This window comes from Acomys russatus, chromosome 14 (genome assembly GCF_903995435.1).
Source record: "Acomys russatus chromosome 14, mAcoRus1.1, whole genome shotgun sequence".
Taxonomy (NCBI): Eukaryota; Metazoa; Chordata; class Mammalia; order Rodentia; family Muridae; genus Acomys; species Acomys russatus.
The window spans coordinates 45,402,187-45,429,757 of NC_067150.1; the positions used below are offsets into that span (position 1 = coordinate 45,402,187).

At 45.5% G+C, this 27,571-nt stretch overlaps 1 protein-coding gene across 1 annotated transcript in view; it reads right to left on the reverse strand.

Annotated features, from left to right (window-relative positions):
• Tnfaip8l3 (TNF alpha induced protein 8 like 3) overlaps positions 1–22,730 on the reverse strand; it is a 39,387-nt gene extending 16,657 nt beyond the window's left edge. Inside the window, exon 1 of the mRNA XM_051156461.1 lies at positions 22,584–22,730. Within this exon, the coding sequence (XP_051012418.1) occupies positions 22,584–22,635 (52 nt within the window). The 5' untranslated portion in view covers positions 22,636–22,730. The remainder of the gene's footprint in view (positions 1–22,583) is intronic.
• Between the last annotated feature and the right edge of the window lie 4,841 nt (positions 22,731–27,571).

Here is a 27,571-nt window from a genome sequence, read left to right on the forward strand (position 1 = left end):
AACCAACTGCAGCACTCCTGCATCTCACCTGGACAGCATAGTGGAGCTGACTCTGATGTTGGAGGCACAGGTGAGCCAGCCCTGAAGGTGGGAGTGTGGGAGAGCTGACCTTGCCACTCATCTGGAGTGAGGTAACATGTTTAAAAGGGTGTTACCCTCCCCATTTCCCCCTTACCACCTGCAGTAGCTGGGAGAGCTGTTTCTGTGGTCATGAGAGCAGGAGAGCTAGCCCTGCCCCCCTCACTGGCTGTAGCACTCAGGAGAGCAGGTCCTTCACCTTGCCTGGGCAACACAGCAGTGCTACCCTTGATGGTGAAGGCACGGGTGAGCCAGCTATGGTGGCATGAGAGCAGGAGAGTTGATTCTGCCTCCTGAAGATGGTGGCATTGTGCAGCTCAGGCAGAGCAGTGTTGGAGAGCTCACCCTGATGGTGCAGATAAGGGATAGCCAGCCAGCATGCCAGCTAGCTAGGATGCCACCCAGGCCCAGATCCAGGCTCTGTGCTGGCCCCCACAAAACAATATCTATATAATCTGTAAGTGGTTGGGATGTGTGAAAGGGCCATCCCTGCTGATCCAAAGCTGCAGGATCTCCAAGACACAGGGCAACACCAGTATAACCGGAAGGAGTCCCAGTGAGGATCCAGTATTGAAGATGCCTCAGAAGCCAGAGACCTCAAACCAGATCAATGTTTCACTGTAATGAACATTTGCAAGTGAAGATGTGAGGACAGAGGGGTGTACTGTGGGATGTACTGTGACATACATCAGCTTCCATAAGGAGATGCTTTTATGTTTTGTTGTTGTTTGTTTGTTTGTGGTGCTATCTTTTTGCAAGGAGGCTGCAAGAGCAAAGGGCAGATATGAGGGAAAGGGGAGATGAGCAGGACTGGGGTGCATGATGTGAAACTCACAAGGAATCAATAAAATTTTAAAAAGAGAATTTTCTGAAAATCATATAGATTTATGTATCCATTATATAAATAAAGATCTGTTTTGGAAGGAACTTCTTATAAAAATCTATGTATATAAAAGTTTGTGAAACATTTAACATACCCAAAGATGTCATTTTAATCAGTTTTAAGATGTTTAGAGTACTGAAATATATAAATAATATGTATTTATCAGCTCTTAATACATAATCATAGTATTGAAATTTGAGTCTGCATGTGCATTTTAGTTGGGCATGCCAAAAAATAATTTTATCAGATAATAAAAAATTAATTTAAAAGGAGAACTGAAGTAAAGTGGCCACAGTGTGTCATAAAAAAAAATCTTTGACACAACCAATGTATGAAAACAACTTAAAAATATACTAAGGCAGTTATCATAGACACATGACACAACTACATGAAGTTAGATACACCCACTCTAGAAAAAAACAGCTAGAAACATTATCCTGTTTCTTTAAGATGTGAGAAAGACTTAACAGCAGAGGAGATCAAAAGGTAAAGTTTGTTACAGACTCTCTTTTCTCTCTCTAGCTTGGGGGGAGGGGCTGTAATTTGTTTTGTTTGTTTTTAAAATTGTGTTTTACACTGATTTCTAGCAGGTTACTTGGAGATAACAACTTGTGCCAAGCAGGTCTGGCCACCCTCCCACAGCAAACCAATTAAAAGAGCCAAATTAAAAGCAGATAGGAGAAAAATGGAGATTTAGTCAATGTGGTCACATAGGGAAGGAGTGACGAAGATCCGGCAAACCTTTCTCAAGTCCACCCTTAGGGTCCTGAAGTAAGAAAGGCTTTAGACAGAGGGCCAAACACGCATCCACGGTGTCCTTTTCAAGGTACAGTTATGCCCACCACTGACTCATCAATCGCTGGGTTTTTTTTTAGTCTCGCCTGTGAGGTGGTCTGACAGGCTGCTAGAGTGAAATCTCTTTCAGGCTGTAGCCCTTTCCTTTTCCCTGAATGAGATTCTTGGGGGCGGGGGGAGCTCCCGTACCCTTAGGGCCAACAGTCTGATCGACTGGCAGAAGCAGTGTCTCTCTAGAATCTTCATACAAGGAGGGAACTGGTTTTAGGAAGCTGCTCCTCAGAAAAGTCACGCGCTGCTAATATGACCCAGGAGCAAAGTACAGGAGGGCCTAGGCATAACTGTTTGGTGTCAGTGGTCCTCAAATATTCAATGAGTTTCTTGTTAGAAAAGCAGAAGCCAAGGACCCACCAGTCAACTAACACAGGGACGCTCACCAAGAAGCTGGAAAATGGGTCTCAGCATAAATCCCCAGGAGTAATGCTGAGGGGACACAGACACAGCTTCCTTTGATTATCTCTGACAGCCTGGGGAGTTCCCCCTAAGCTGTGGGGACCTCAGTGTAGACCAAACTGAGATTTTTTTTTCTTTTTTTTTTTTTTTTTTTTTTTTTTTTTTTGGTGTCAAGCCTGAAAGGAAATTTAGGGCTGGTGTGTATAATAAAGACACTTCACTACGAGCAAAAAACTAAAAATTAAATTTAAATTAAAAAAAAAGCTGGTCAAGGAAAAATGTAAGATAAGCAAGGTCAGGGAAAGAGGAACGGAAAGAAACTTTAGAATTTATCCTTAGTTTCAGTAGCAACTCTAAAAACTTTTAATTTTTTGCTTTAGCATCTCATTTAACTCACACATATTTTTTAAAGAGTTCCTTTCTTTATATAATGAATTACCGATTTTATCAGTTAACTTAGCAGGATGCCAGCTTCCACCAATCCAAGAGCCAAGAGGGTCAGCATATAGCATCCAGTGCCCGTAACATAGCTCCTCCCCCCCGTCTCCTTGTGCCTACCTCTGTGTGCTCAGCAATGTTTTGAAATTTGCCTTGATTTGTGACTTTCTTTGTACTGTAAAACTGTGAAAGCCCTGCGAAACTGCTTCCACATTGGAACATAGAATTCGGGGCAACCTAAATCTGTGGGGTTTTGCGTGTGTGTGTGTGTGTGTGTGTGTGTGTGTGTGTGTGTGTGTGTGTGTACAATTATGGTGGCACATCCAGGACTTGAGAATGATCCGCTTTTTGCTGGAGGAACTCACTTAATGGAAGTGCATGGACTCACCCAGTCCAGACCATCTGGTGTCATCTCCTCAAGTGACCTGTTGGTGGGTGAGTTCTTTTCGGGGATCAGGTACTCCTTGGTTTACCTGAGGGTCCACCTTGATTATTGTGAGCTGATTGTCCAGGATTCTACCTTGGTAGATCTCTTTTTTTAAATCTGCTTCCAATGCTTTGGGTTTATGAAATCTAGTTAATTTGTTTGCTTTTTAAACATTTTGGTGTAGACATTTGGTTTGGTTTGCTTTGGTTTGGTTGTTGCTTGCTTTTGGATGTCTAAAGGCATTTTCTATCAATAGTTTGTTCGCTTTTGGAACTTTGAAGGCATTTTGATGTTTGTGTTGTTTGTCACAGTGGAAGATGGATGGATCATCCAAAGGGTCTGCAGTTGTGGTCCTGGACTTTGTATAACTGAACAAGGGGCTGATCCATTCACATTTCTGGGTGGTAGATGCCTGTCTTCCTGGAAGTTTCCCGGAAGTACTCCTTTCTTTGATGCTGCCTTTCTAAATGATACTCTTACTCCATTTGTCCCTAGGGCAGTAAATGGTCCAGAATAAAATATATGTACTTGAAGGTTACACAAAATAGTACCAATGAAAGGACTGCAGGTGAATTACCAGGCAGTCTTCCACGGACCCAGAACACTATATTGTGGAGTCACAATGCCAAAAGTGCTCACAGAGTCTCTCCTTAAAGATGGGGAAAACAGGAGAGTTGGTCTGACTGGGGAACAGTGGCAAAGAGTAGAGGAGAGCTGGCTTCCTGTTCCCCTGCTGAGCCCTCCAAATTTCCCTCAGGGGCAACCTCTTCACCTTCCTGGTTTCTTGGTCTGCTAACTAAGGTAACAGACCAGAGTGTTTGGTGTTCTCGCTTTAATAGTGATCCCTCTCAGAATCAGAAGTTGGAATTTTCATCCACAAAACCCACCATGGCCACATACCAAATATGAGTGTTGTTGTGGAGTGGGCACCGCCACCCTTCACTCAAAGACTGAGTCCTGCTGTCCAGCTAACTCTCCCCTTTCCTGCTGCCTTTAAAAACGAGATGCTGTCTACTTCTTTAAAATCCCTGGGACAGTTACCCCCAGAGCCTACAGCGGTCCTCTTCTGTGTCTTCCCCCCAGGAGGCCTTCTTCTGTTTATTTCCAGGGCTCTGATTCCTCCAGCTGACCTCACTGTGTGCCAGCCACAGAAAAAGCCTTGGGCAGGATCTCCCCTAAAGGCCCTTCCTGTGTCAGCTTCAGCACCCATGGACTAAGCCATGACTGCCACCCCAGCCTCCGGCTTGAGCAAGCGGCCCTGTGCTGTCTTCATGTGCTCTGTAGAAACTCTAGGTCCCCCTGTTACCCCATGAGAGGATGCATCCCTGTCTCCCCTAAATGAAAATTCCTATTTCCGCAGCCTCACCACAGCTGCACTGTGCATCTTCTCCACAGGTCTGCACAAGTCCAGGTACCCTCTTGCACACCCCTCTGAACAAACTCCCCTGCATAGGGCCGAGTCGGAGCATCCCCACTAGCCTTCATCTATTTCTTTCTTGGCACCTTCAAGAGGGGTAGCCATGACACATGGAAAAACATTTAATAAACTCAAACCTCAAAAACCAAATAGTAAGTGGTCAGCACAGAAAGACACTATGGAGGAGGAGCCCCGCACTTCTCCGCTTTCTCTCCGAATCCGATGCTAACTGTTGCTGCCAATGCTACAAATGGTCTTTTAAAAATAACATTGTCAAATTCAACTTAATTGCTAGAACCAATTTTCTCTCTCTCTTTTTTTTAATTAATTGCACATTTGATGGTTGTCAGTGCTGTATGTTAGTACATCTGTACGGCGTGTGCTGATCAAATCCAGCCTTATTTATCCATACCCGCTTCCCAGCTTCTAGCAATCAGTATTCTACATTCAGGTGGACTTGAAACCCATGTGTGAGACACAGCAAGAGATCCTTACCTTTCTGTACCTAGCTTATTTCACTTAACATAATGTCTTCTAGCTCCATCTGCTGCGAATGGCTGAAAATTACTACATATACATATATGTCCCATACATACCTACATATTCATAGACATGTATGTGGATGCATTACCCTTTCTTTATCCATTCACCATTTGATGGGCACCTCGGCTGATTCTCACTTTGCAATTGTGGAAAAAGCCATGATAAACGGCCAGCCAGGCATCTTTGATATGCTGACTTCATTTCCCTTGGGTATATATGTAGACATTAGATAGCCGGATCAGTGAGTGGATCTATTTTTAGATTTTATTTTATTTGTATATGTTTGGGTGTTTTGCCAGCATGTATGTGTGGGTACAAAGGGTGTGCAGTGCCTGGATCCCCGGGATTGGAATTATAGGTGGCTTTGAGCCACCGTGTGGGCGCCAGGAATGAATGCTGGTCCTCTGGAAGAGAAGCCAGTGTTCTTAGCCCATGAGCTATCTCTCTAGCTCCTTTTTTTTTTTTTTTTTAAAGGAACTTCCATAAACTTTCCCACGGTATTTATAGTAATTTGCATTCTCACCATTAGTATATGAGAATTCATAATTTCCCACAATCTTGCCAGTGTTAGTTATTTTGGGCTTTTTGGACAACAATCGTTCTAGATGCATTGAGATGACTCTTCATGGTTTTGATTTGCATTTCTCTAACGACTTAATGACATGGAGCAATTTTTTTTTTCATATATTTGTTAGCCAACCAAGTAGCCTTTAAATTGTTCGTGAGGGGTGTCTGAAATCAAGGGAGGGCAGTTTTGTTTGGCACAGTATGTGAATAAGGAGTTCTACAGGCTTTACTGGGCAGACCTGCTAACTACCAGGCAGTCCAGGACCAGGAATGTTGAGGGCACCCCCGACAGGCTTCCCAGTCTTTGACCGACCTGTCCTCCAGCAGCATGGAGCCTTCTCTGCTCTCCCCAACCTGGCTCTCCAGGGTTTTTCACAGAATCATAAAGATTCCCAGGTGCAGTTCACCCAGGATTCTGAGCTGATGGTCTGTCTCCACTCTGTACATCTACAAGATCTTGAGCTGGCGTCATGCTCTGGTCTCAACCATACCATGATCTTTCAAGCCCCTCTATGACTCTGCTCAATCTGCTCAATCTGTCCCCTATGCTAGGACACTGTTACCCTTTCTCCACCCAATTCCTCCTCAACCTCAAGGGCTCTGCTTGAAGGACTTCAGACTCCTGGGAAGTGTTTCCTGCAGTTCTCTGCCTTCAAGCATACTCTTTGTCCCTTTTAGGCAATATTCATTGCCAGCCACCCATCACCTGGATGGAACGGCATTATCTCACACTAATCTAAACTCCTTGAGACCAGAAGTTATGCTTTGTGCGCCCAACAGCTACAGCCTGGACTTGCAATGTAGAGACTCACCACTACATGAATGACCGTCTCTCGGTCCTGCCATGTGTTAGAACTCCTGCTAAGAACGCCAGTGATAACCTGGAGCTGGCGCACACTTGGCAGACTGAAGTCTGCTCCTTCCTCCAGAGGTCTGAAGACCCTGCATTGTGCTCCTTATCTGGCGACGAGGTTGTGGCTGCCATACTACTCTAGGCTGGAAATCTAGGTTTTTTGTTTTTTGTTTTTGTTTTTTTTTTTTTTTAATTTCAAAGTAATGCAACTGTCATTTCAAAATCAGACTAATCTATAAAACTGACAGCGAAACGAAACATCTTCCAACCCATCTGTGATGCTGGCTCCTTCGAGACAGACCACTTCAAGCTATCTCAGCTGTTCCCATGACTAATGGCCTCCACTATTTAAATTACACGCTTATACTTTTAGCTCTTGGTTTTATTTGTTCTTAGCGTCATAGTACAGAAGGTGGGGATGTCACTCTCATCCCTGTTCGCTTTTCCGTCTACCTTCTAATTTGGTTCTCTGTCAACACTTGGTTAGGTCACCCTTTGGCAGTTATATTATTATGATTTTGATAACATTCATTGCTTATTCAGGATGTTCTATGACTGCATTTCCCTTCTTACTCATCTCGTTTTCCCAAGGAGTTAACACAGCCTGGCTATCTTCCGGTTAGTTTCCTGTCTATCTACAGCTACAACCTCTCCAAATTCCTAAAACATTAAAAATCCTTCTCGTTAGGTCCAATATATCAACTGCTTGAGCACTTCTACTGTTTTCTTAACTACCCCTCTGGGCGAGGGGCTTGTGTCCTGTGCTGAGGACACACCCCTCCCTACCTGGCATGCCCCTCCTCTTCCCCCACCTCTTCTCCTTGGCTCTGTGACTTTGTTCTTCATTTCATGGCTTCTCTTTTTAAATTTACTTCCTAATCCAGTAGAGTGCTGTGTTTGTTACTTTTTCTCATCTCTGTGACAAAATGCCTGATAGGATCAACGTAAGGACGTGAGGATGTAAGGGCTTATCTGCTTCGCCCTGTGAACGGGGGAAGACCACCATGGTAGCAGGGGCATGCAAAGGGCTGAAACGCAGGCCGGTCGTCTAAGGGCAGACAAGAGGCACAAAGAAAGGAAAGGGGAAGAACAAGATAAACCTAAGGACCCACCCTTGGTGATTTATTCCATCTACCCAGGCCCTACCTCCTAACATTTCCAGAACCCCCCCCCCCAAACACTGCTACCAGCTCAGGACCAAACATTCAACACACGAGCCTGTGGGAGGCAGAGTATCTTCAAACCACAATAGGCACTTTGTCCAGAATAGATATCAACAAACACCTTAAAGGGCCAGAGAATAAAGCATCAAAAGGTAAAATATAAAATATATGTAGGTTTTCAAAGAAACATTTACACTGTAACCATTTACGTGTAAAGACAGATAATAATGGTAGTCTAGTGGCTGATTCTAAGATCTGGTAGCTCCCCATGAAAGGGGCCATGGAAAGTTCCTTTGTTTCTGAGACCTAGTATGTCTCACAATGACTTCATTTTATCTTAACTTTTGATGAAGGGTTTTACTGGGTCGAGAACTCTATCAAAATTCATTTACAAGTGTGCAAGGTAATTATGATCATTTGCCATGTAGCTTTTAAGACCATGTTTTATAAAAAATTTAAAAAATAAAAAAACAAAACAAAACAAAATTGCTACTGTCCTGCTTTTACTCTCTGATAGGTTAAGATTTTGACTTCAGAACTGATCTCTAATACTGGCCACTGTACTTGGAGTTTCTATTGCTTTGGTTGTACTGGAGGGCTTGTGGGGCTGTGTAGGGACCTAGGGTCAAAAAAATTGGAGGACCAGAGATGCTGTCGGGGAAAAAATAGACAGCACATCTATAATAATCCAAATATTTTGGAGTCTGAGGCTGGAGGATCACAAGTTGAAAGCCAGAACCAGCCTGAAAAATATGAGACTGTTTCTACCATGGAGGGGTTGGGACACCAACCCAGCCACCAACCTTCAACCTACAATTTGTCCTGCCTACAAGATGTGCAGGGGTAAAGATGGAGCAGAGATTGAGGCAGTGGACAACCAATGACTGGTCTGCCTTGAGACCCATGCCATGAGAGCCCACCACCTCTTACACTGTTAATGATATTCTGCTATACTTGCAGACAGGAGCCTAGAGTAACCAGCATCTGAGAGCATCTGAGAGGCTCCACCCAGCAACTGATGGAAACAGAGACCCAACAGCCAAACAATAGGAAGAGCTTGGGGAAGGTTTGTAGGAAGCAGAGGGGCAAGAACACCGTAACCAAACCTACAGAATCAACCAACCTGGCCCCACAGGGACCACACCACCAACCAGGGAGCCTGCACAGGAGCAGCCTAGGCCCTCTGCACATTTGTTACACAGTTGTGTAGCTTGGTCTTCAAGTGGAACTTCTAATAGCAGGAGCAGGAGATTCTCTGACTCGATTGCCTGCCTTTGGGACCCTTTCCTGCTCCTGGCTGCCTCACCTAGCCTTAATTAGAAGGTGGGCCTGGTCTTACTGCAACTTGATATGCCAGGGATGGTTGATATTCATGGGAGGGCTGCCCTTTTCTGAAGAGAAAGGGAGGAGGGGTGGATGGGGTGAAGTGAAGAGCTGGATGGGGAGGAGGGAGGGGAAACTGCATGTGGGATGTAAAGTTAGTTAGTTAATTAATTAATTAATTAATAATAATAAGAAGAAAGACAAGCTGGGGGAGTATTATGTACAGTTACTGACCAGACAGTTTATCTTGTAACAGCATTCACTGTCAAGTCTGATGACCTGAGTTCAATTCCTGGAACTCTCTCATGGTGGAAGAAGAGAACCAGCTTCTGTCCTCTGACCTCCACATGTATGCCTTGGCATGTACAAGCAACCACAACACACACACACACACATACACACACACACACACACACACGCTAATAAAAATTAAATGTGAAAAAAGACAGAAGGGGAGGAAAGAAGGGACGGTAGGGGAGAAGAGAAGAAGAAGAGGAAGGGCAGGGAAGGGGTGAAGCAGAACCCAGGGACCAGGGAGAAAAGTGAGTGGAAGTACCTAAGAGTTACTTCTGTCGTATGGGCGTAGGATATTACTGGGGAATGCAGCTTCTTAGCACATTTTAAACTTGGTGAGGTAGCAATCCATTAATGAAAGGAGCCCAGAAACTCTGTCAGCCACAGGCACACAGGCTGTAGGCCAAGTGACTCTACAGAGAATGAGCCTGCAGAGTCACTGTACTGACACCTATCCCCCAATTCCTCAACCACAAGACCAGATGTTCCTAGTCATGGTCCAGCCTTGACTTTACTTACACTTCAGCCACTTTCACCAGAGTATAACTGTGTGTATGTGTGTGTGTGTGTGTGTGTGTGTGTGTGTGTGTGTGGCTTTTCAAGACAGGGATTCTCTATGTAGCCTTGACTGTCCTGGACTCGCTCTGTAGACCAGGCTGGCCTCGAGCTCACAGCGATCCACCTGCCTCTGCCTCCCAAGTGCTGGGATTAAAGGCGTGTGCCACCATCACCCAGCCAGATTATGCTAATTTGACATGAGCATTTAAGAGACAGAAACAGAGAAGGTTTACCACGGATGTGGTCAAATATGGGGCACCAGAGTTCGTATGAAAGTGAGTCCTCACTCTCCATTCAACTGTGGAGAATGTCCTATCCATTGGCTAGATCTGGGTAGGGGTTCGTAGTTTACTGCACGTATTGTCCTTGGCTGGTGCTATAGTTTGAGCAGAACCCCTGGGCCCAGATCTGCCCATCATAATGTGAATCATTATTATGTCCATATGACTGTATGCCACATGTGTGCAGGCTCCTCCAGAGGCCCTAAGAGGCTATGGGAGAGTTACAGGCAGTTGTAAGTCACCCAATCTAGATGCTAGGCACTCAACTCAGGGCTTCTGAAAGACCAGCAAGTGCTCTTAACTACTCAGCCATATCTCCAGTACCAAGGATTTTAAAAAATATGTATTCTTTGAGAAATTCATATACACATACACTGTATCTCGATCATATCTACAACTCAGTTCATCCCTCTAGGACACACCCCCATCACATGTCCCTCCCAACTTTCTGTCCACATATATATCCAATATTATATATATTATAATTTTTAAAAAATTTTTATTTAATTTTAATTTATGTGCGTTTATGTGAGGGTGTCAGATCTTGAAGTTACAGACAGTTTTGAGTTGCCATGTGGGTACTGGGAACTGAACTTGGGTTCTTTGGAAGAGCAGGCAGTGCTCTCAACCACTGAGCCATCTCTCCAGCCCCAACTTAAAACTGTTTTTAACAATGCTGGTAAATGTCAGTATTGCTTTTTTCCTAACAGCTTCCTGACAGGCTGCCTTTGTTTTGTAGGGTGAGGAGCAGAAGGAGGTAGGAGAGCAGTAGAGAGTACTGGGCCTATCACGTGACCCCTCGTGTTCAAGCTTCAAGAGACACAAGAAACCCCTCAGTGAGCTTTCCACCTCACCGCGTTAGAAACAGGTACTATTTCTATCGATTATACTCACCCTCCTGCAGCTCCTCGGTGCTGAAAATTTGCTGTAGAATCACAGCTTAACGGTGGAGGTGACAAACCTCTAAGCTAACGTAATCTTGTGGTACCAAATTTTAAATGTTCTTTTCCTCCCTCTAATTTTAAAAGTAACAAAATACAAAAGCAAAACATATAAGCCAAAAATAAATAAATAAATAAATAAATAAAGATGAAAGTCAGTCATAATTAGGATAGAAGTTAAGGATGAGGAAGAATCATGGCGGGGGTTGGGGGGCAGAGGGAATGAGAGTCGGGATGCCAGGTGTCCACCTTGCTGACCAGCAAAATACTGCAAGGCTCACCCAGTAGGTCCTATTGAGATCCAGTGCCCGTCCGGGAAAGAGTGGGGCGTAGCTGGCTGAGGGCAGGGCTGGGTTCACTCCAACCAGCAGCCATGGAAAAATGCTGAGAGGGAGAGGAAGCGGAAGAAGCCAAGGTCCAGGGAAGAGCCATGAAAGCGGATGGTGGGTCACATTTGGATTTTTGCTTTTAACTTATGGTCCCCGCGATCAAGCCCAGGACCTTACACGTGCTTAGCGGAAGTCTGTGTCACTATATCATCACCAGCTCCTAGTTGCTGCTTTTCAAGAACATTTCCTGTTCAAAGGTACATGCATTTGTCAAGAGAAAATCTATAGGAACTATATCTATAAGAAAGAGCTATGAATAAACGTAATCACACATTTTGCCTTATTTTGCCTATACACTAAAAAACTATATAAGTGTTTATGTATGTGAATGTGATGTGTTGTATCTCCCACATTTCACAAATGGTTATGTCTATCGATGTGCACATATGCATGTATACATGCATACTCACAAACAACCAATAAAACTAAGATCATAGATTATTAAACTTTCTTTGAAAAGTGCTATCATGTAAATTATTCTCTATATCAATTCTTCAGACTAATTTTTCTTCAGAGCTGAATAATGTACTGTGTGTAACTGTGAAGTATTCAATGTATAATTATCATGTGTGTCACATGTTGTCACCATGCACTCAATCATTCAATATTGTTTGACTGAATATTAAAAATGCTTATTTTGGTTTTTTTGTTTTGTTTTGTTTTTGTGTTGTCTCCCACTTTCTTCCTTTAGGGTCATCAGTTCAAAAACAGTAAAAATATGATGCATAATTTGTGATTGGGATAATGTAACCATCCTGATATTGTTTGTTTATTGTGGTATGCCATAAGAATGAGTGGTATTTCCTCAGGGGAAGGGTTTTGTCAGAAGAGCAAAGCCAATCATTCTACCTTGGGGGACACAGGAGGGAAAAGGGTATTGCAAGGAATACAATAGCAACAATTAAGGAAGTGCACAGGAGTACCAGGATTACAGAGCCTTTAGTCAAAGAGGTAAAGCAGTTGAGGTTTAATTCTCACCACCTGGGCTCTCTCAACGTTGGTCTTGGGTAAAGTTAGCTCTCCCTCTTTTCTTGATGGGACTGAATCAAAACTATGAAGTTAAATCCTAAAAATAGAGAAGCTTAACATAAGGGAAGTCATTTCCCAGTTACCTTACAATAGATTTAATTCTTTAAAAAAAAAATCGCAAGAAAGGTAAGACATAACTGGAGAACTAGGGGCCAATAAACTTTTTCTTCGGAGCTAAAAAGCTTCAAGAAAAGCTCAAAGCAAATTAGCCTTAGTGACAACTGTATCACTGGGTTAGTGACACCTACTATGTACTCCTCAAGAAATAAAAATGTAATAAGCTGAGGGTCACATGTAGGTCACATGTAGGGTTCCTGTAGCTGAGAAAAGGGATTGAGCTTGATTCAGGGGAAGGAGATGTTCAGCCAAGTATCGTGCGGGCTGTAGTGGCCAGTCTTTCCGCAAATACGCCCAGAATAGGAAGCCCAAGAAATGAAAAGGAGTGGCGGGGGGAGGGGGGAGTAGTTTTTCAGGAATTTCTATGGCAGAATTCCCCCATCAGACTGGATTGTGGGTAAATCTGTTAAGAACGTTCTTGATTGTTAATTGATGCAGAAGGGCCCTTCCCACTGTGAGTGGACTATCTCTGGGCATGTGGGTGTGGCCTGTCTAAAAAAGGTACCTGAGCTTGGGAGCAAACTAGAAAGCAGCATTCCTCCATGGTCTGGTCTCTGCTTTGAGCTATTGCCTCTAGCTCCTGCCTTGGCTCCCTCGATGACAGACTATAACCTATAGGCTACAGCAAACCCTCTCTTCCACAAGTTCCTTTAATTATGGTGTTGATCACAGTGACAGAAAGCAAACTGGAATAGGCATTGGTATTGGGAGGGTAGCAGTAGCGTAGGGTGCTGTCATTTGGGGGTGAGAACTGTGCAAGTATTTGGAACTTTGGACTGCAAGTTCTCAGAGTTTGATGAGCTCTCATGGGAACTCGGGGGAGAGTGCAGAGGACAGTGCAGACAATGGGGACCTCGGTCGTGATACCTGAGAGGGAAGCAAAGACTATCAGGGCTGTTCCTATGATACTGTGAATTGAAAATCTGTGGTTTCTAGGCAGCTGAGACTGAAGACTCCGTCGTGGTTAACAAGAGACCAGCACCGCTGAAGTGGAACCCTTGCTTTACTGAGACAATTGATGCTTGTTAACTGCATGGGGAAAAAAACCAATCTGTCATCAATATGACAGCAGCATCATTTGGGGCAAAATCTTCTGGAGATCACTTCCTTGAAACAAACTCACATAAGCTGTGGGCTGGTAGGAGACCTGAGAGTCAATTCAAGCTAGCTGCAGACCTTGGTAAACAATGTGTAAGAGTCTTCCACCAGGTACTGGCTTTGAAAGCATGAAGGAGTCATAAAGGGCAGCTGAAGTTGGCCAGTGGGCAGAGTGAGAGTCTCTAAAGAAAGGTCACTGGTGAAGGCACAGCCTTGATTGTAGTGGAGACCCCAAGATATTGGAGATGCCAGGACTGAGGGAAGTCTGCCAAGGAGGTGTGGAATACAGCTTACTTGAGTCTAGAAGATGAACTGTGTGTGTTGCACACAGGAGGACTGGAGACATGCAGCTACCAAAGCACTTTGGGGCCCAGAAGATCTGGAGTCCCAGATGTCAGACATTGAGCTACAAGATTTTGGAGACACACTGCTGGACCTTGGGTTTGCATAGACGTAATTGTTTCTATGGACTGGTTCCTCCCTCTTGGAGTAAGAAAATATTTAACTATTTTTTTTTTATTTCATGGAATTTACAATTTAAAGACTGAATATAGAAATATTAAACTTTTAAACAAAATAGAGTATATCTAAGAGTTTGTTGGTGGTGGTTCTGTGCAACGTTTATACAAATTCAATAAACTGAATGTCAAACCAGGGAAGGCTTAGGAAATGCTGCCATATAACAATGTCGCTTACAGGACTTAAAAACTAGGGAATAGCCAGGTTACCAATCTAAGTGAGAACCCAGCTAACACTTAAGTGAAGGGATAAGGAGGGAAGAAAAGGCTGTTGGCACGATGCTTCTTTAGTCGTAGTATAAATTAGCTCCACAGAGAATACAAGAGCTTGTGCTTAGAGCAAAGCCCTCCTGTGTATGAAGGCTGAAGGCTGAACTGTAAAATTTTGAGAAAAGGGTGAACTCCTGTAGAGAAAACTTAACAACTTTTCCTTTGGCTATATTCACATTTATGCATGGTATGATCGTCTAAGTTCTTGACATGCAGAGTAGCTCTCGACATCTATTTAAACACGGAAAGTGATACTGTGCTTTCTGTCATGACATTAATATGAGATTTTGGAGACAGAAAAAGAAAGGTTATGGTTTAAAGTGAAGTGTTTATACCAAAATCGACAAGAAGTGAACTGTACTGGCTAGTGCTTGTCAAGTAGACCCAAACCTGAACATATGTGGGAAGAGGGAATCTCAACGGATGAATTGCCTCCATCAGAGCGGCCTCAGGTATGTCTGTGTTTTCTTGATTGCTAATTGACGTAGTAGAACCTACATCTAAAATGATTCTAAAATCCGCTGTGAAAAAAAAAAATTCAGGACCCAACATAAGTTACTCTGAAAAGAGAATTATTTTTTTCATTGGAATCTTACTTAATTCCCCTTAATAGTGTATCTCCCCATAGTATCCCGCATAACTCTAAAGATGTCCTTGGCTGCTGGGTCCTTCCAGGGCCACTTCTCCCTAGTAGAACTTCGTGCGGGCTCTTTCTTTTTACCTGCATGCTTTAGTTTGAATAGATGATGTTCCTTCCAAGATTCAAGTTGAATGTGTGAGCCTTAATAAGCTCCCTTTCTTTATAAATAGCGGTTTGGGGGCATTCTGTTACAGCAACATAAAGCAGAGCATTGAAACTGCCTTCACCAGTCCATTCTATAGCCTACGTGGGCTGGTCCTTGCCTGTGTGTTATTACTAAAGCTATGTTTATAATTTACCACAGGCAGGGCTTGTGGAGAAACAATGCCCTAACTAACAGGGGAAGCCCAGTTGTCGGTTCTGGGAACCAAGGGAATTGAGCAGGATAGGCAAAGCAACCTAGCAACGCCCGTCAATCTGTTGCATGCTCTGCCTGCACAGGAGTTGGACTTAGGCTGGCTTCGTTTGCACTCACGAGCTCCACAATCCTGAGGAGGTTACTTGCGCTCTGTGTCTCTATTCCCTTGCCTAGAAGATGACACCATTCCTGGTTATTTAACGTGAAGAGTGGTTAATATAAGATTAAATGCCACAGGAATAAGTAATGGCATCCTCAAGACATTATAAGGCCTTTAAAAAAAAATTAAGTACCCTTCTAAGGCTGGACTTTGACCCTCCTCCCACTGTCTCCTCGTTTTACCACTTAAGGTCCTTGTTTCTCTTACTCTCAACTCCCCAATTGCAGGCTTCCCTCCCTACCTTTCTTAATTCTACCCAATAGAAACCACTATTCAAAGGTACCAGCAAAGAACTTCTGCAGAAATGGCTCTTCACCTCCTTCCCCTATTCTGTTCCCTGTTTTATTTATTTTTATTTTTTAAATATATTTTATTTATATATATTACATCTCAATTGTTATTACTCCCTATTTTATAATCTTTCAGCTGAAATGCAGGCCCCAAACTGGGGACACAGAACAGACACATGGGATCACCAGTACTAGCACTTCCTGTCTCACATGAAAAGTGGATGACTCTATCACGTGAAAAAAAAAAAAAATAAGCTGGAGGCTTCCCTAAAGGCTGCGTATCATTACTAAAATGCTTCCTTTTGGGGCTAGTACAGTTCACAGAAAGCATGTTTTACTTTTGAAACAGAATCTAGCAGCCAGTGGTGTCTCTGTGGTTTTTCTAGTTTAAGCAATATTGGACACCACCAACGTGTCTCCTTTTCTTCCCAGAGAACTAAATTACAAAATCCTGGTTTCTATTAGGGTGTGTCCCGCACTCTCTGTTCTGCCAAGCCTTCCAGTTTTATAGTCTGTACATGAGTAGATTTTCCATGAACACGCTCAAATTTATTCCCAAGCAATGATGTCTAAGAAACCCAGTGAGCATTTAACCAAAAAGAACATTTCTGATGTAAAACCAAAACAGCATATTTTTATTCCTCAACATATATGGGAGGGGAAGGGATCATCTTATATGTTTTTTTTTTTTTTTTTTTTTTTGTCCAGGGAGGGGTTGTTAAATGAAGTTTATTCTTTAAATTCTCTCTCTTTTCCCCCTTCCCTAGCTCCCTTTCTCCCCTTTCCTCTTTATGCTGTTGGGAATCAAACCCAGTATTTATCCATGTTAGGCAAGCACTCTGCCGCTGAGATACACCCTCAGCCCTATTTCTTTCTCTACATACTTACATAGAATACACCCCAAGCACCCACCTACACAGACATTTTATATAAATCAGAGGCCAAGTAACTGAAAAACTAAACAAAATTAATTATAGAGTATCTTTCTAGAGATTTAAACAGGCAGGGCTACAGAAAGAAAGCAGAGAGAGAGAGAGAGAGAGAGAGAGAGAGAGAGAGAGAGAGAGAGATTTAAATGTGTGGAGGAGAACGAACCATTAGAGAAAGTACTAACAGAAATGACAAGTGGAAAAGCAGTACTGTATTTTCTTAAAAAGAAAAATGTTGTAGAACGTGGTTTTATATGTACATATTCATATACACCATTTCGGAAACTTCTCATGAGAAGAAACAGTGTTGCTCCGCATCCTAAATCCTACAGCGCATACTGCTTGGGTTTCCCAATTTCACAGGTTCAGTTTGGAGCAAGTGTTTCCTTACCTAACTCGACCGCGAACAGCTGCTTCTCTCCCTTTCCCTAGCCTCCTCTGCAGATATTGATCCTAAGAGAAGTTCAAAAACAAAACAAAACTGACCCTCCTCCTGCCAACTTCTCCCTCAGAGTCTGCATCCCGGAGAACCAACCTATCTGCCCACGCATGCGCACATGCCTCTATCTGCCCACGCATGCGCACATGCCTCTATCTGCCTACTCAAGCAGCAACCTGCCCCTGGGGCTAAAGAACAGATGTGGTGCAGGGGTGGATGACACAGGTGAGAAACGAGGCAGTCTTAACCTTTAGGAAGCTCACAAATAAAATAGGCCAGTCTAGGGACAATCGTAAGATGTAGGAAGCTGTGGCCGGTGCTAAGGAAGAACACAAAAGAGGGAGTCAGGGATGCAACCCCAGGAAAGGGAGGCCTTGAATCTTCATGCATTATAGCTATCAATATCTCTAACCTGCTCCCCCGATGCAGTGCCAAACCCTCGAGGACAGGACAGACTCTGTGATCTCCCTTCACAGTTCCTCCTATTTTCTAACGGAGTCCAGTACAGTGCCGAAATCGCCAAACTCCACAAACGAAGCATTAAGACAACATGTCTACCAGTTCTGCGTTATAGGGTAGGCTTCTGCCCATGGCCTGGCCTTCAGTGTGACGTTCCCAGGACGTTCCTCCAGGTGCTCGTGTGTCTATAAAAACTACTTGCACGGAATCCGAGCATATGAACAAACACAAGACAAGCTCCTGTCCGTCAAACCGCTACAGCTCATTGTGTGGGCAGGACAGAAACCGTTCACGCTTCAAAAACAGGAACAAGCAAAGGAACCTGACTAATAGCCAACGTGTGCAGCACACCCAGGCCATTCCTGCCTTCAGCTGCCCAGTTCACTCACCATCGCTCTGTCAACAGCCTCCACTATCAGCAATGGGAAGCAGCGGGTCCTAAAGTTCACAGAACAAACCTGTGGAGTTTACCACGCCACCGTCAAGTGCCTGAAGAAACATGGTTCTGGAGAACATTAGTGGGGTCCCCCCCAGCATTTCTCTGCTTCCCAGGCACCTTCACTCAACTGTTCCGCTCTCATTCCAACTCAGCATGCACTACTGTCTCCCTTCCTTCTCCTGCCATTGCTTTGGTGCATCCCGCAGCTAGATTCTGCTACTGTCTCTGCAATACTGCCTGCACCCTGCCTCTGTCCTGCATCCATGCACCAGCCTCTCCAGTGTTGCGCTCACACCCTGAAAGCTGGGGCTCTGCGGCTCGATAATCCCTGCATTGTTTCGTCTCTGCAAGACGTGATTTCTGGTGACAGTTTTCCGTTAGTCATGTCCGTCCCAAGTAGTCAAGACCTTCTTGTAGTTAGCGTGCCCTACACTGACTTTATTTCCTGAGAGCTCCCAGCATTCTGGCTGCCTCCCTGTTTACCTGCCCCTTCGCTCAAACCATCCAGCTTCTAGAGTGTCTCCTCTTGACAAATCACTGCGTCTGCCCATTGCTTATTAGCTGGACCAAGGAAACAGGAAAGGAAGCCAGGGCCTACCATTTCCCCAGTTCTCTTCTTTTCTCTAGAAGCAGCCATCTTACACACACATACACACACACACACACACACACACACACACACACACACACACACACACACTCCATCATATGGAAATGCTCCTCAGGTACAGTCAGTCTGACTTTCCCGAACTGGGGAGTTGATGGCTCAAGAGGATCTTTTGCCTTGAGTTGAGTAAAAAGACTTTTCTGATCTTCCAAGCCAGAGAGGAAAAAAAATTGATTTTGCTAATGCGAATCCCCTGTTGCTCCTTAGGAATGATTCTCCTTCACTTTAGAATTAATATATCAAACCCTAGGATTTCCAAGCGACGGATGATAGATTTGCTAAATGGAAGGCTGCCAAGTTGGGTGTCTGGAGTGAATCCAGTGTTCCATAAACTCTGCTGCTTTCCTAATCACAGAAGGAGCCACAAAATGACAGAAAGGCAGGAGAGATGCAGTTAGCAGAATGACACAGACACATCATCTTGTGCCTCCCAGAATAGGGCGAAAAAAAGAGAAAAGAATATTTCTACAGATGTCACTCCACACCTCTCTTCCTCAACACCCCAAGCTCAGGGTATTTGTTACTCAATGAGAGATCTACCCCACTTAAAAATGGAAGACCATTGGAAGGGTCTCTTAAAGCAGTAAAAAGCAAGTTGTCTCTGGGCACTGCCTCAGTCCTTGCCAACAGGTGACCATCATGGCCAGTTCAAGAAGGACATGAGTTGCCTCCTGTACCCTCCTGCCACCTGGACAATGGTAAGAGGCTTACGGAGTGAGAGCAGCACTGGGAGGAGACTGCCACCTCTTTTCCACTTGGAGTAGCACAATACACGGAAGCTCCTATCCCTACATTAGCCGGTGGACTGGCTATGGTGGCCAGTGCCTTCCACAACTCTGCTAGAGGCGAGAAGAAGAGGGTGAAAGCGGGGACGTTGCATTGTCCTTGTCTTCATGAGCTCAAAGGGGACTGATGATGAGGAGAGACATAAGTTAAACAACACTCCTAGTGTTCACATGTAAGATGGAATCTCACCAGCTAACCAGTGTAATCACGGCAAATACGTTGGCTTTTTATGCATGCCTTACAATTGTTACTCTATAAAGGCCTAGGATCCGCTATTTAGTGGGATTCTTAGAGCTACCCCAGTCCGGTGATAAATAACAGATTCTGTTGGCTGAAGTGGCCAGGAACACTTCCCAGGTGTTATTTACTGGATCCTGGTAGAACTAAGGTTCTATGTACAGATGAGGTGGCAGCCCTTACAGCTCAGCTCCTTACGAAGTAGCCATGCGTGTCTGCACAGGGGAGCCTACTTGGTTATCTTTCTCACTTCCAGACTCAGCCACCTGGAGGAGGTGCATGCAGGTCCCCAGGAGAACGCCTGTTTCTTGTAAGGGCAAAGGTCAGCGTCTGTGGACAAGTGCCTGTCACTTAGATTGCATCTGAATCTGCAACAACAGTTGCCATTTGACTGGATGCGAGCAAAGCAAGGTGGAGAAACGGCACTAATTCTGAAGCTTTGTCTCAAAGAGGAACACTTTCAGACTGAAAATAATAATGAGTGAGACTAAATGCCATTTAGCATAATGGCTCGTGACATTAAAATAAATGTTCAAGTCGTGAGACTCAAGCACACAAGAAGAAATGACTGTAGAAAACATTAAGGTGCAAACGAATGGTGACAGCTTGCGAGAGCTGCCTGCCCTGCTCTTCCAGGCGCATCTGACCTGAGTGATAATGTGCACTGTTAGCTGTGGAGAAGCCTTCTCACATGAACTGTCAGTCACTTGGACAGGCAGTGACATCCAGAACTGAAGCAGTCTGGGAGGTGGGCACACCAGGGTGTATATGTATTCTTTCACTCCTTTTTCCTCTAATTGCTAAGAGCCCTGGAGTTTCTCTTGCTCCCTTCCCCCCCTCTTTATTTTTTGTTTTATTTTTTTGTTTGTTTTTTGTTTGTTTGTTTGGTTGGTTGGTTGGTTGGTTTTTGGTTTTTTTTGAGACAGGGTTTCTCTGTGTAGCCCCGGCTGTCCTGGACTTGCTTAGTAGACCAGGCTGGCCTCAAACTCACAGAGATCTGCCTGCCTCTGCCTCCCGAGTGCTGGGATTAAAGGCATGCGCCACCACTGCTCAGCTCCCTTCCCCTTTTTAAGGAATCTCCTGACCTTCTCACCCCCCCCCCCCGCCTTTTCCCCAGCTTCCACCCACAGAATAGCTTGGTGGATTAGGACAACAAGGTTACTGAGATTTCTAAAGTGTCAGTGACAGTATGTCTGGTGTCTGTCTACCCCAGGCTCTGGAAATACACTTAGCTACACAGAGATACCTATTAAATTCACCTATTGGCTTACATGATTAAAGGAGATCCAAAAGCCACCTGTGACTCGAAACCTTGGTGCCTTACATTCACAGAAACACACAGGCATGCGGAAAGACAGTGTTTATGAACAGCAAGTAGGAGTCGCTTTCACCCCTATTGGAAACCTCTCATACAGGCACCTCCTTTGCTGCCTACCTTACCCCAGGAAACCCACCCACCCTAAGTTGAGAACCCACTCTAAGTTGAGAACCATAGCCACCCTCTGAGAGTTATGTGCAGCTGGGAGAACTAAGTCCCAGGGCCCGTGGCTGGGAGCCCGGGCAAGCCCTTTAATAAATGTCAACCTCTGCAAAATGGAGATTTAAAAAGTAAACAACAAAACCCACCTCGCTAGATGCTGTCCTACCCTGATTCTTGAACATGTTGTTTTCTATACCCACACCTGGTCTAATAGGCCCTCCACAAATTGGTCCCCGCTGTTGGCACACACTCGGCACACTCCGGAGTGCCCTTGGGAAGTGTGAGAACCTCACAGTGCCCAGGTTTGTGCTCAGAGACTGCCAGAAGGCAGTGGTCTGTTCCAGGGCTGTGCTGAGTGACACAACCATGACTGCAGGTAGAAAGCTAAAAAGCCAGTGGTCCTGGCAGCTGGACCCCAGGCTTGGGCCTGAAGGGGCAAAATCGGCTGATGGAGGTGGGCTGAGCCTGGAGAGAAACAGACCCATAGTTGTGGGCTGCTTCCTCCTGTTGCTCAGTACTGGGGAGAGGCGGAGGACATCCGCTGCTGCTGCTGCTGCTGCTGCTGCTGCGGCTGCTGCTGCTGCTGCTGCTGCTGCTGCTGCTCTCCTGAGGAAGCATCCACCTATCCTATTGCTTCCATAACTACTGATTGAGAAAAGCTGATGACTCCTCTTAAAGGGGAAGGCAGGCTCTGTGTGTCACTTTGGGACCCCTATTCTGGGGCCCTCCCCCTCCGCTAGCACTTTTGCAGGAGCTCGCCTGCCCGCTCATCAGTCTTGAACCTCAGACACAGCCAAGCCAAGAGCCCTCCCTGCTCTACCCACCGCTCTTTTCGTTCCCCTGACTCTGACGTATGGCCTCACTGCCCCAGGATGGGGCACCGGCAACACAGGGAAAGTTACTTAAAAGGGGTTGAGCCAGTTCGCACCAAAAAAAAAAAAAAAAAAAATCTACAAGAGGCAGATTTCTCAAACTCTCCCCCACCCCCACCCTCACTCTGCAATGCACCCCAAGAGAGCCGCTGAAGACCCCCGCCACAGTGCGGTCCATAGGCAAATGCCCTTCCTCTCCCTTCGACGCACCTAAGTGCAGTGAGGTGGGAGGACGCCCCCAAAGCCAGCCCCCAGTCTCGGTGTAGAAGGGCTCAGGCTGCTGGAGACCAGCCTTCTGCCCCGCAGTTTCGAGAGAAATACTCTCGATTTCCTGCCCTGGCCTCCCCTCTTTTCCATTCCCCAGCCCTCCCTGCAGGGTTGCCCCTTGCTACCTGCAGCAGTCACCGGCTCCCCCTCGCTCTGCTCTCCAGAATCTGAATCCATACTGTGGGCTTTCGCCCGCGCATCCACCACTGCCCGCCTGCGGGGCGCTGGAGCCGGCGTCCCGCCTCGGGTGAACGCGGCACACACGGTATGGGCTGCAAAGAGTCTGGAGCCCGGGCGGTGCGGAGTGGGCACTGTGTGGCCAGACACTAGGGCCAGGGGGCGGCTCCGAAGAGGCCAAGCCTGCTTCTATGGCCCGCCCGCCGCCCGCCAATGCCTGCACGGGAGGGTAGAGCCCGGGTGTGTGTGGGGGGGAGCAGGGTGGTGGTGGCTGGGGCTGGTGTGTGTGTGGGGGGGGGGTAGAGCGTGAGGGAGGGAGAGGAGGAGTGTCCAGTGCCCCACAGCTCCTGGCTGGGACTAAGTACCCCAAGTTCCTCTACACCCAGAGCCCTAGGAGCCAGGAGAGATGGTGCGGGTTTTGGAAGCTAGAACTCCTCTTCTTTGGTTGTGGCAAAGTTTGCAAGATTGATCAGAGAACAAGCACCTCTGCCCACTTATTGTTAGGGGTCAGGGTTGTGAGGCTGCACGCGTTTTAGCGTTTAATTTCACCACTTAAGACACCTTGAGTGAAGTCTCTGTGTCTGTTTTCTCGCGTAGAAAAGGAAGCGAATAGTCTTGCTGGGATGTTGTGGGAGGTATAATGCCCGATTCACGTGTCAGGGAGCAAGCAGCGGTCCTGACGCCTAGTGAGGGAATAAGCAACTAGTCGGGTAGTGGTAACTAACCCAGTTCTCACTCTTCTCAGCGTGGGCGTGGCTTGTGGAGCTGGTTCGGAGAGCTGGGTGAGCGCCCAGCAGGAATTGGCCTGGAAGGCTGGACCTGCCCTGCCAATCAAGCTTCTGAGCCAAGTTTTGCCTCCAGCTCAAGAGGCATGAATTGATTTTTAAAACTGTTGTCTTCTCTGGGGAGATGGCGTAGTGGGTAAGAACGCTTGGTGTTCGAGCATGGGGCACTAAATTAAAAAGACCTACATGGCCCCAACAGGTGCCTGTAACCCCATGGAAGGAAGGCACAGGAAGATTTCCAGGACTTACTGGCTGAGGGAGTAAGATAGAGGATGATGGACACCTGAGGTCTTCCTCTGGCCTGGGAGCTGGGGAGGAACCTTTTTGGTTTTGGTCTTGGTTTGGTTTTTAGTTTTTTCGAGACAGGGTTTCTCTGTGTATTATCGCCCTGGCTATCCTGGACTCGCTTTGTAGATCAGGCTGGCCTCGAACTCACAGAGATCCGCCGACCTTAAAGTAATTTATTAACTAATCAAGGGATGAAGCCAGGAAAGAGGCGCACCAAGCAGAAATGCTGTTGCTGTTAATTCCTGGGTACGCACGGGATTTCATTGTTACAGGCTTTAAAATTCACATAACCTCAAGCCGGCTTCTCCTGAGTAAAAACTTCTGATCGCAGCTACAAACCATTGGCCTGAGAGAAAAGAAGTCAGGAAGAGAACAGCCACTTAAAGGTGCCAGATTCCAAGAGAGCCCTATGAGCGCTCATTTTGTCTGATCTATATAACCCAGGGATGAGTTCAGGTCGAACCATTGGAAATTGCATTTTGAAGATTGGAAACTTAGTTGAAATTTGGCCGTTGTATAGATCCGAGTTCTTGTTACTCTCATTCTGCCCGGCAGTATCTGGGTCTCAGGTCCAGTAAATTCGTGACAGGGACTGAAAACACTGCTATGTCCTGCTGTGGTCCAGGGTTACAGGCAAGCTTTGGCTTCTCTAGAGGGTAGCTACCTTGTTCGGTGAGTTGTAGACCCATCCCCTACCCCCCACCAGAACATTATTAAAGCCCTACTTTATGTTCTAGGGAAAGTTTTCCGGAAGGCCAAACTCCGTGATTTTGGGGACAAAATTCAGATTTGAGGAAATGCTTAAAACAAACAAACAAATAAACAAAAGCCCCTATATAAAATGTGTCCTCTTGGGCAAATTGCCCAACCTCTCTGTCTCCTCCCATTTGAACACTCTCCTTCTCTGTCCCCAGTGAAAGAGTAAAGTATTGAGTATGGAAGCAACTGCCCAAAAGTTGGTATGCTGTTAATTTCTGATTAGGGGGTGTGGGGGGCATAACTCCTTTGGTCTGATGGGTCTCATTTAGAAAGGAATAGATTAAAAACGAAACTGTATTGTTCTTGATTTTGGTTTTTCAAGACAGGGTTTCTCTGTGTAGCCTTGGCTGTCCTGGATTCACTTTGTAGACCAGGCTGATTTTGAGCTCACAGAGATCTGCCTGCCTCTGCCTCTGCCTCTTCAGTGCTGGGATTACAGGGGTGTGCCACCATGCTTGGCTTTGTTGTTGCTGTTGTTGTTGTTGTTGTTGTTGTTGTTGTTGTTAATAGAAAGCAGAAGGGAATGCAAAATTTGGTGCAAGTTAATGCTCAGAAAAGAAATGACTGGGTCATTTAAAATGTTGGCTGAGCTAGAGCTAATAGCTCATGCCTATAATCCCAGCGCTGGAAGGCTGCGCCGGGACTGTCTGCCACAAATTCAAGGTCAGCCTAGGCTGCATAGTGAGTTCCAGGTCAGACTGTCCTGTAGGGGGAGACCCTACCTCAAAAAATAAATGAGTAAAACATTTTTTAAAGATTTATTTATTTATAATTTATACAGTATTCTGCCCAAGTGTGCACCTGCACACCAGAAGAGGGCACCAGATCTCATTGTAGATGGTTGTGAGCTACCATGTGATTGCTTGGAATTGAACTCAGGACCTTTGGATGAACAGCCAGTGCTCTTAACCTCTGAGCTATCTCCCCAGCCCTGAGTAAAACATTTTTATTTCAAGTTTGCTCTAGCCACTTCCCAGAGGAAAATGGCGGTGGTGATTTCACATGACAGAGTTGTGCTTTGGGCTGAGGCATTCAGGATGGGGACTATGTGCCTTAGTGACAGACTGTCTGCCGGCATGTCTCAGATTCTGATTTCAGTCTCCAACACCACAGATTTCTCTCTCTCTCTCTCTCTCTCTCTCTCTCTCTCTCTCTCTCTCTCTCTCTCTCTTCCCCACCCTCTCTCTCTCTCACACACACACACACACTCACACACTCAGCATCTCTAAGTGCCAAGTCTGAATTCAAAAACAGGAATGTGTGTTGTTTTTTTGTGCCTTGGACTTTATTTTTTTTGCACTTGGTAGGTCTGTTTTTGCTTTTATTGATTTGACTGTATGTGTTTCATAAACAGGTGCTTTAGGGATGTTATGTGGCTACAAGCAATGTCTAACAGCAAAAAAAAATTAAACAGAACTTTCTTGTGCTGAGATTAACAGAGAAGTCCTGGGAACACATATTCTCAATACACATCTGCCCATCAGTCACCAGGCCACTTCTGAAAACTGGCTTATTTGAGCGCAGAGGAACTGCTCAAAGTGTCTTGAAAAGTCCATGAGATGAATCTTTACATAGTAATCCCTATACAGTTAGCTGTCTCCAGCCTCATAGTTCTGCATAACGAGGCAGACGCAGAATGGAATAGTGCGTGTGCAATTAAACAACGGAAGAGAGATCCAGCTAAATAGTGTCTCCATCCCAGTTTCCTATGGAATACAATCTGTTGTCATGGGGCAAGACAAAGGGAGCTGATTGCTGGCATATGCGCTCAGAGAGAAATGTTAGTAGAAGGCACATTGTCTGCGCCTCCAGATGGAAAAGGCAGTGTTAGAGAAAGGGACCCTTAAGACGCTGGTCTTGTGGCCCTCACCCCCACGAAGACAGTCAAGTCCAAGGTGGAATCCTCTCTTTACAAATCCACCGTGGCGTTATTTTCCTTTAAAAAAAAAAATGTTCGGGAATTGGATGGGGAGCTAGATTCCAGCAGTGCCTCTGTGTATTTTTAGAGGAATGGCATCACAGCAGCCTTGAGTCTGGAGCAGCACAAACCACCTTCCTAATGTTTCCACTACATCTTCAGAGCCAGGCGGCTCCTAAGACCCAGGAATGTCTAACTCTCACTGGCACCGGTTCTTAACTTCAGCAAACCAAATTGTTCGCTCTTCAATAGAAATTGCCTATCTGCTGGGAAAAGGATATCTATCTGTAAGGTGTCAAGAAACAGAAAATGAAATAAACCCTTTTCTGCTAAGGAAATAAGACTTCTTTAATCTGAGCCAGGGCCATGACTCATTTGCCTGTCTCCTCTTGTGGGATGGCATGGGAGTGTCTGCAAACCTCTTGACAGCAGAAGGGAAGGAGGCTTTGAGGGAGGTGGTTTGTAATGCTCCGACTCCAGACTCAAGTGTGTTTCTCTCTGGGCTGAGGTGGGCTTGACCCAGAAGATGAAGGGTTGTCCAAGACAGCCTGGTTACTAATAACTTATCTTAAGGTATAAAGGCAGCTTCTGCCGGAACCATCGTGGCTCTATAGAAGCTGTTGCTCAAAGGTAGTTTAGTGGTGAACTAACAGGACAAGGGTCTGGCAAATAGCCCTGAGAGGAGGGGGGATGTGGGGGGGGGTGTTGCCCATTTCCTTCTTTCTGGAAAAAAATACAGTGTTATGATTCCCATCTCCTCTTTCAAATGCAGTGTGCTATGGCTATAGAAAGTGGGAAAACACGAATAAGTAAAAAGGAGGAAAATGTTTTAAAATCCATTAATAAGTCTACCAGTTGTAGTCACTGTTGAGGTACTGGGATGGCTGATCTGAGTTGCCAACTTGACACACATGAGAAAAAGGAACCTCAGCTGAAGATTTGCCTCCTCAGATTGGCCTATGGGTGTGTCTGAGAGAATCCTCTCAATTGCTAACTATGGGTTGTACCATCCCTGGGCAAGCGGGCAAGCGGGCAAGGGGGCAAGGGCTGGACTTGAGCCTGGAGGAAAGCCAGGAAGCAGAGTTCCTCCATGGTTTTTGCTTCAGGTCTCTGGCCTGCTGAAGTTCCTGCCATGACCATAAGATGAGGTAAACCCTTCCCTCCCAAGCTCCTTTAGGTCACGGTG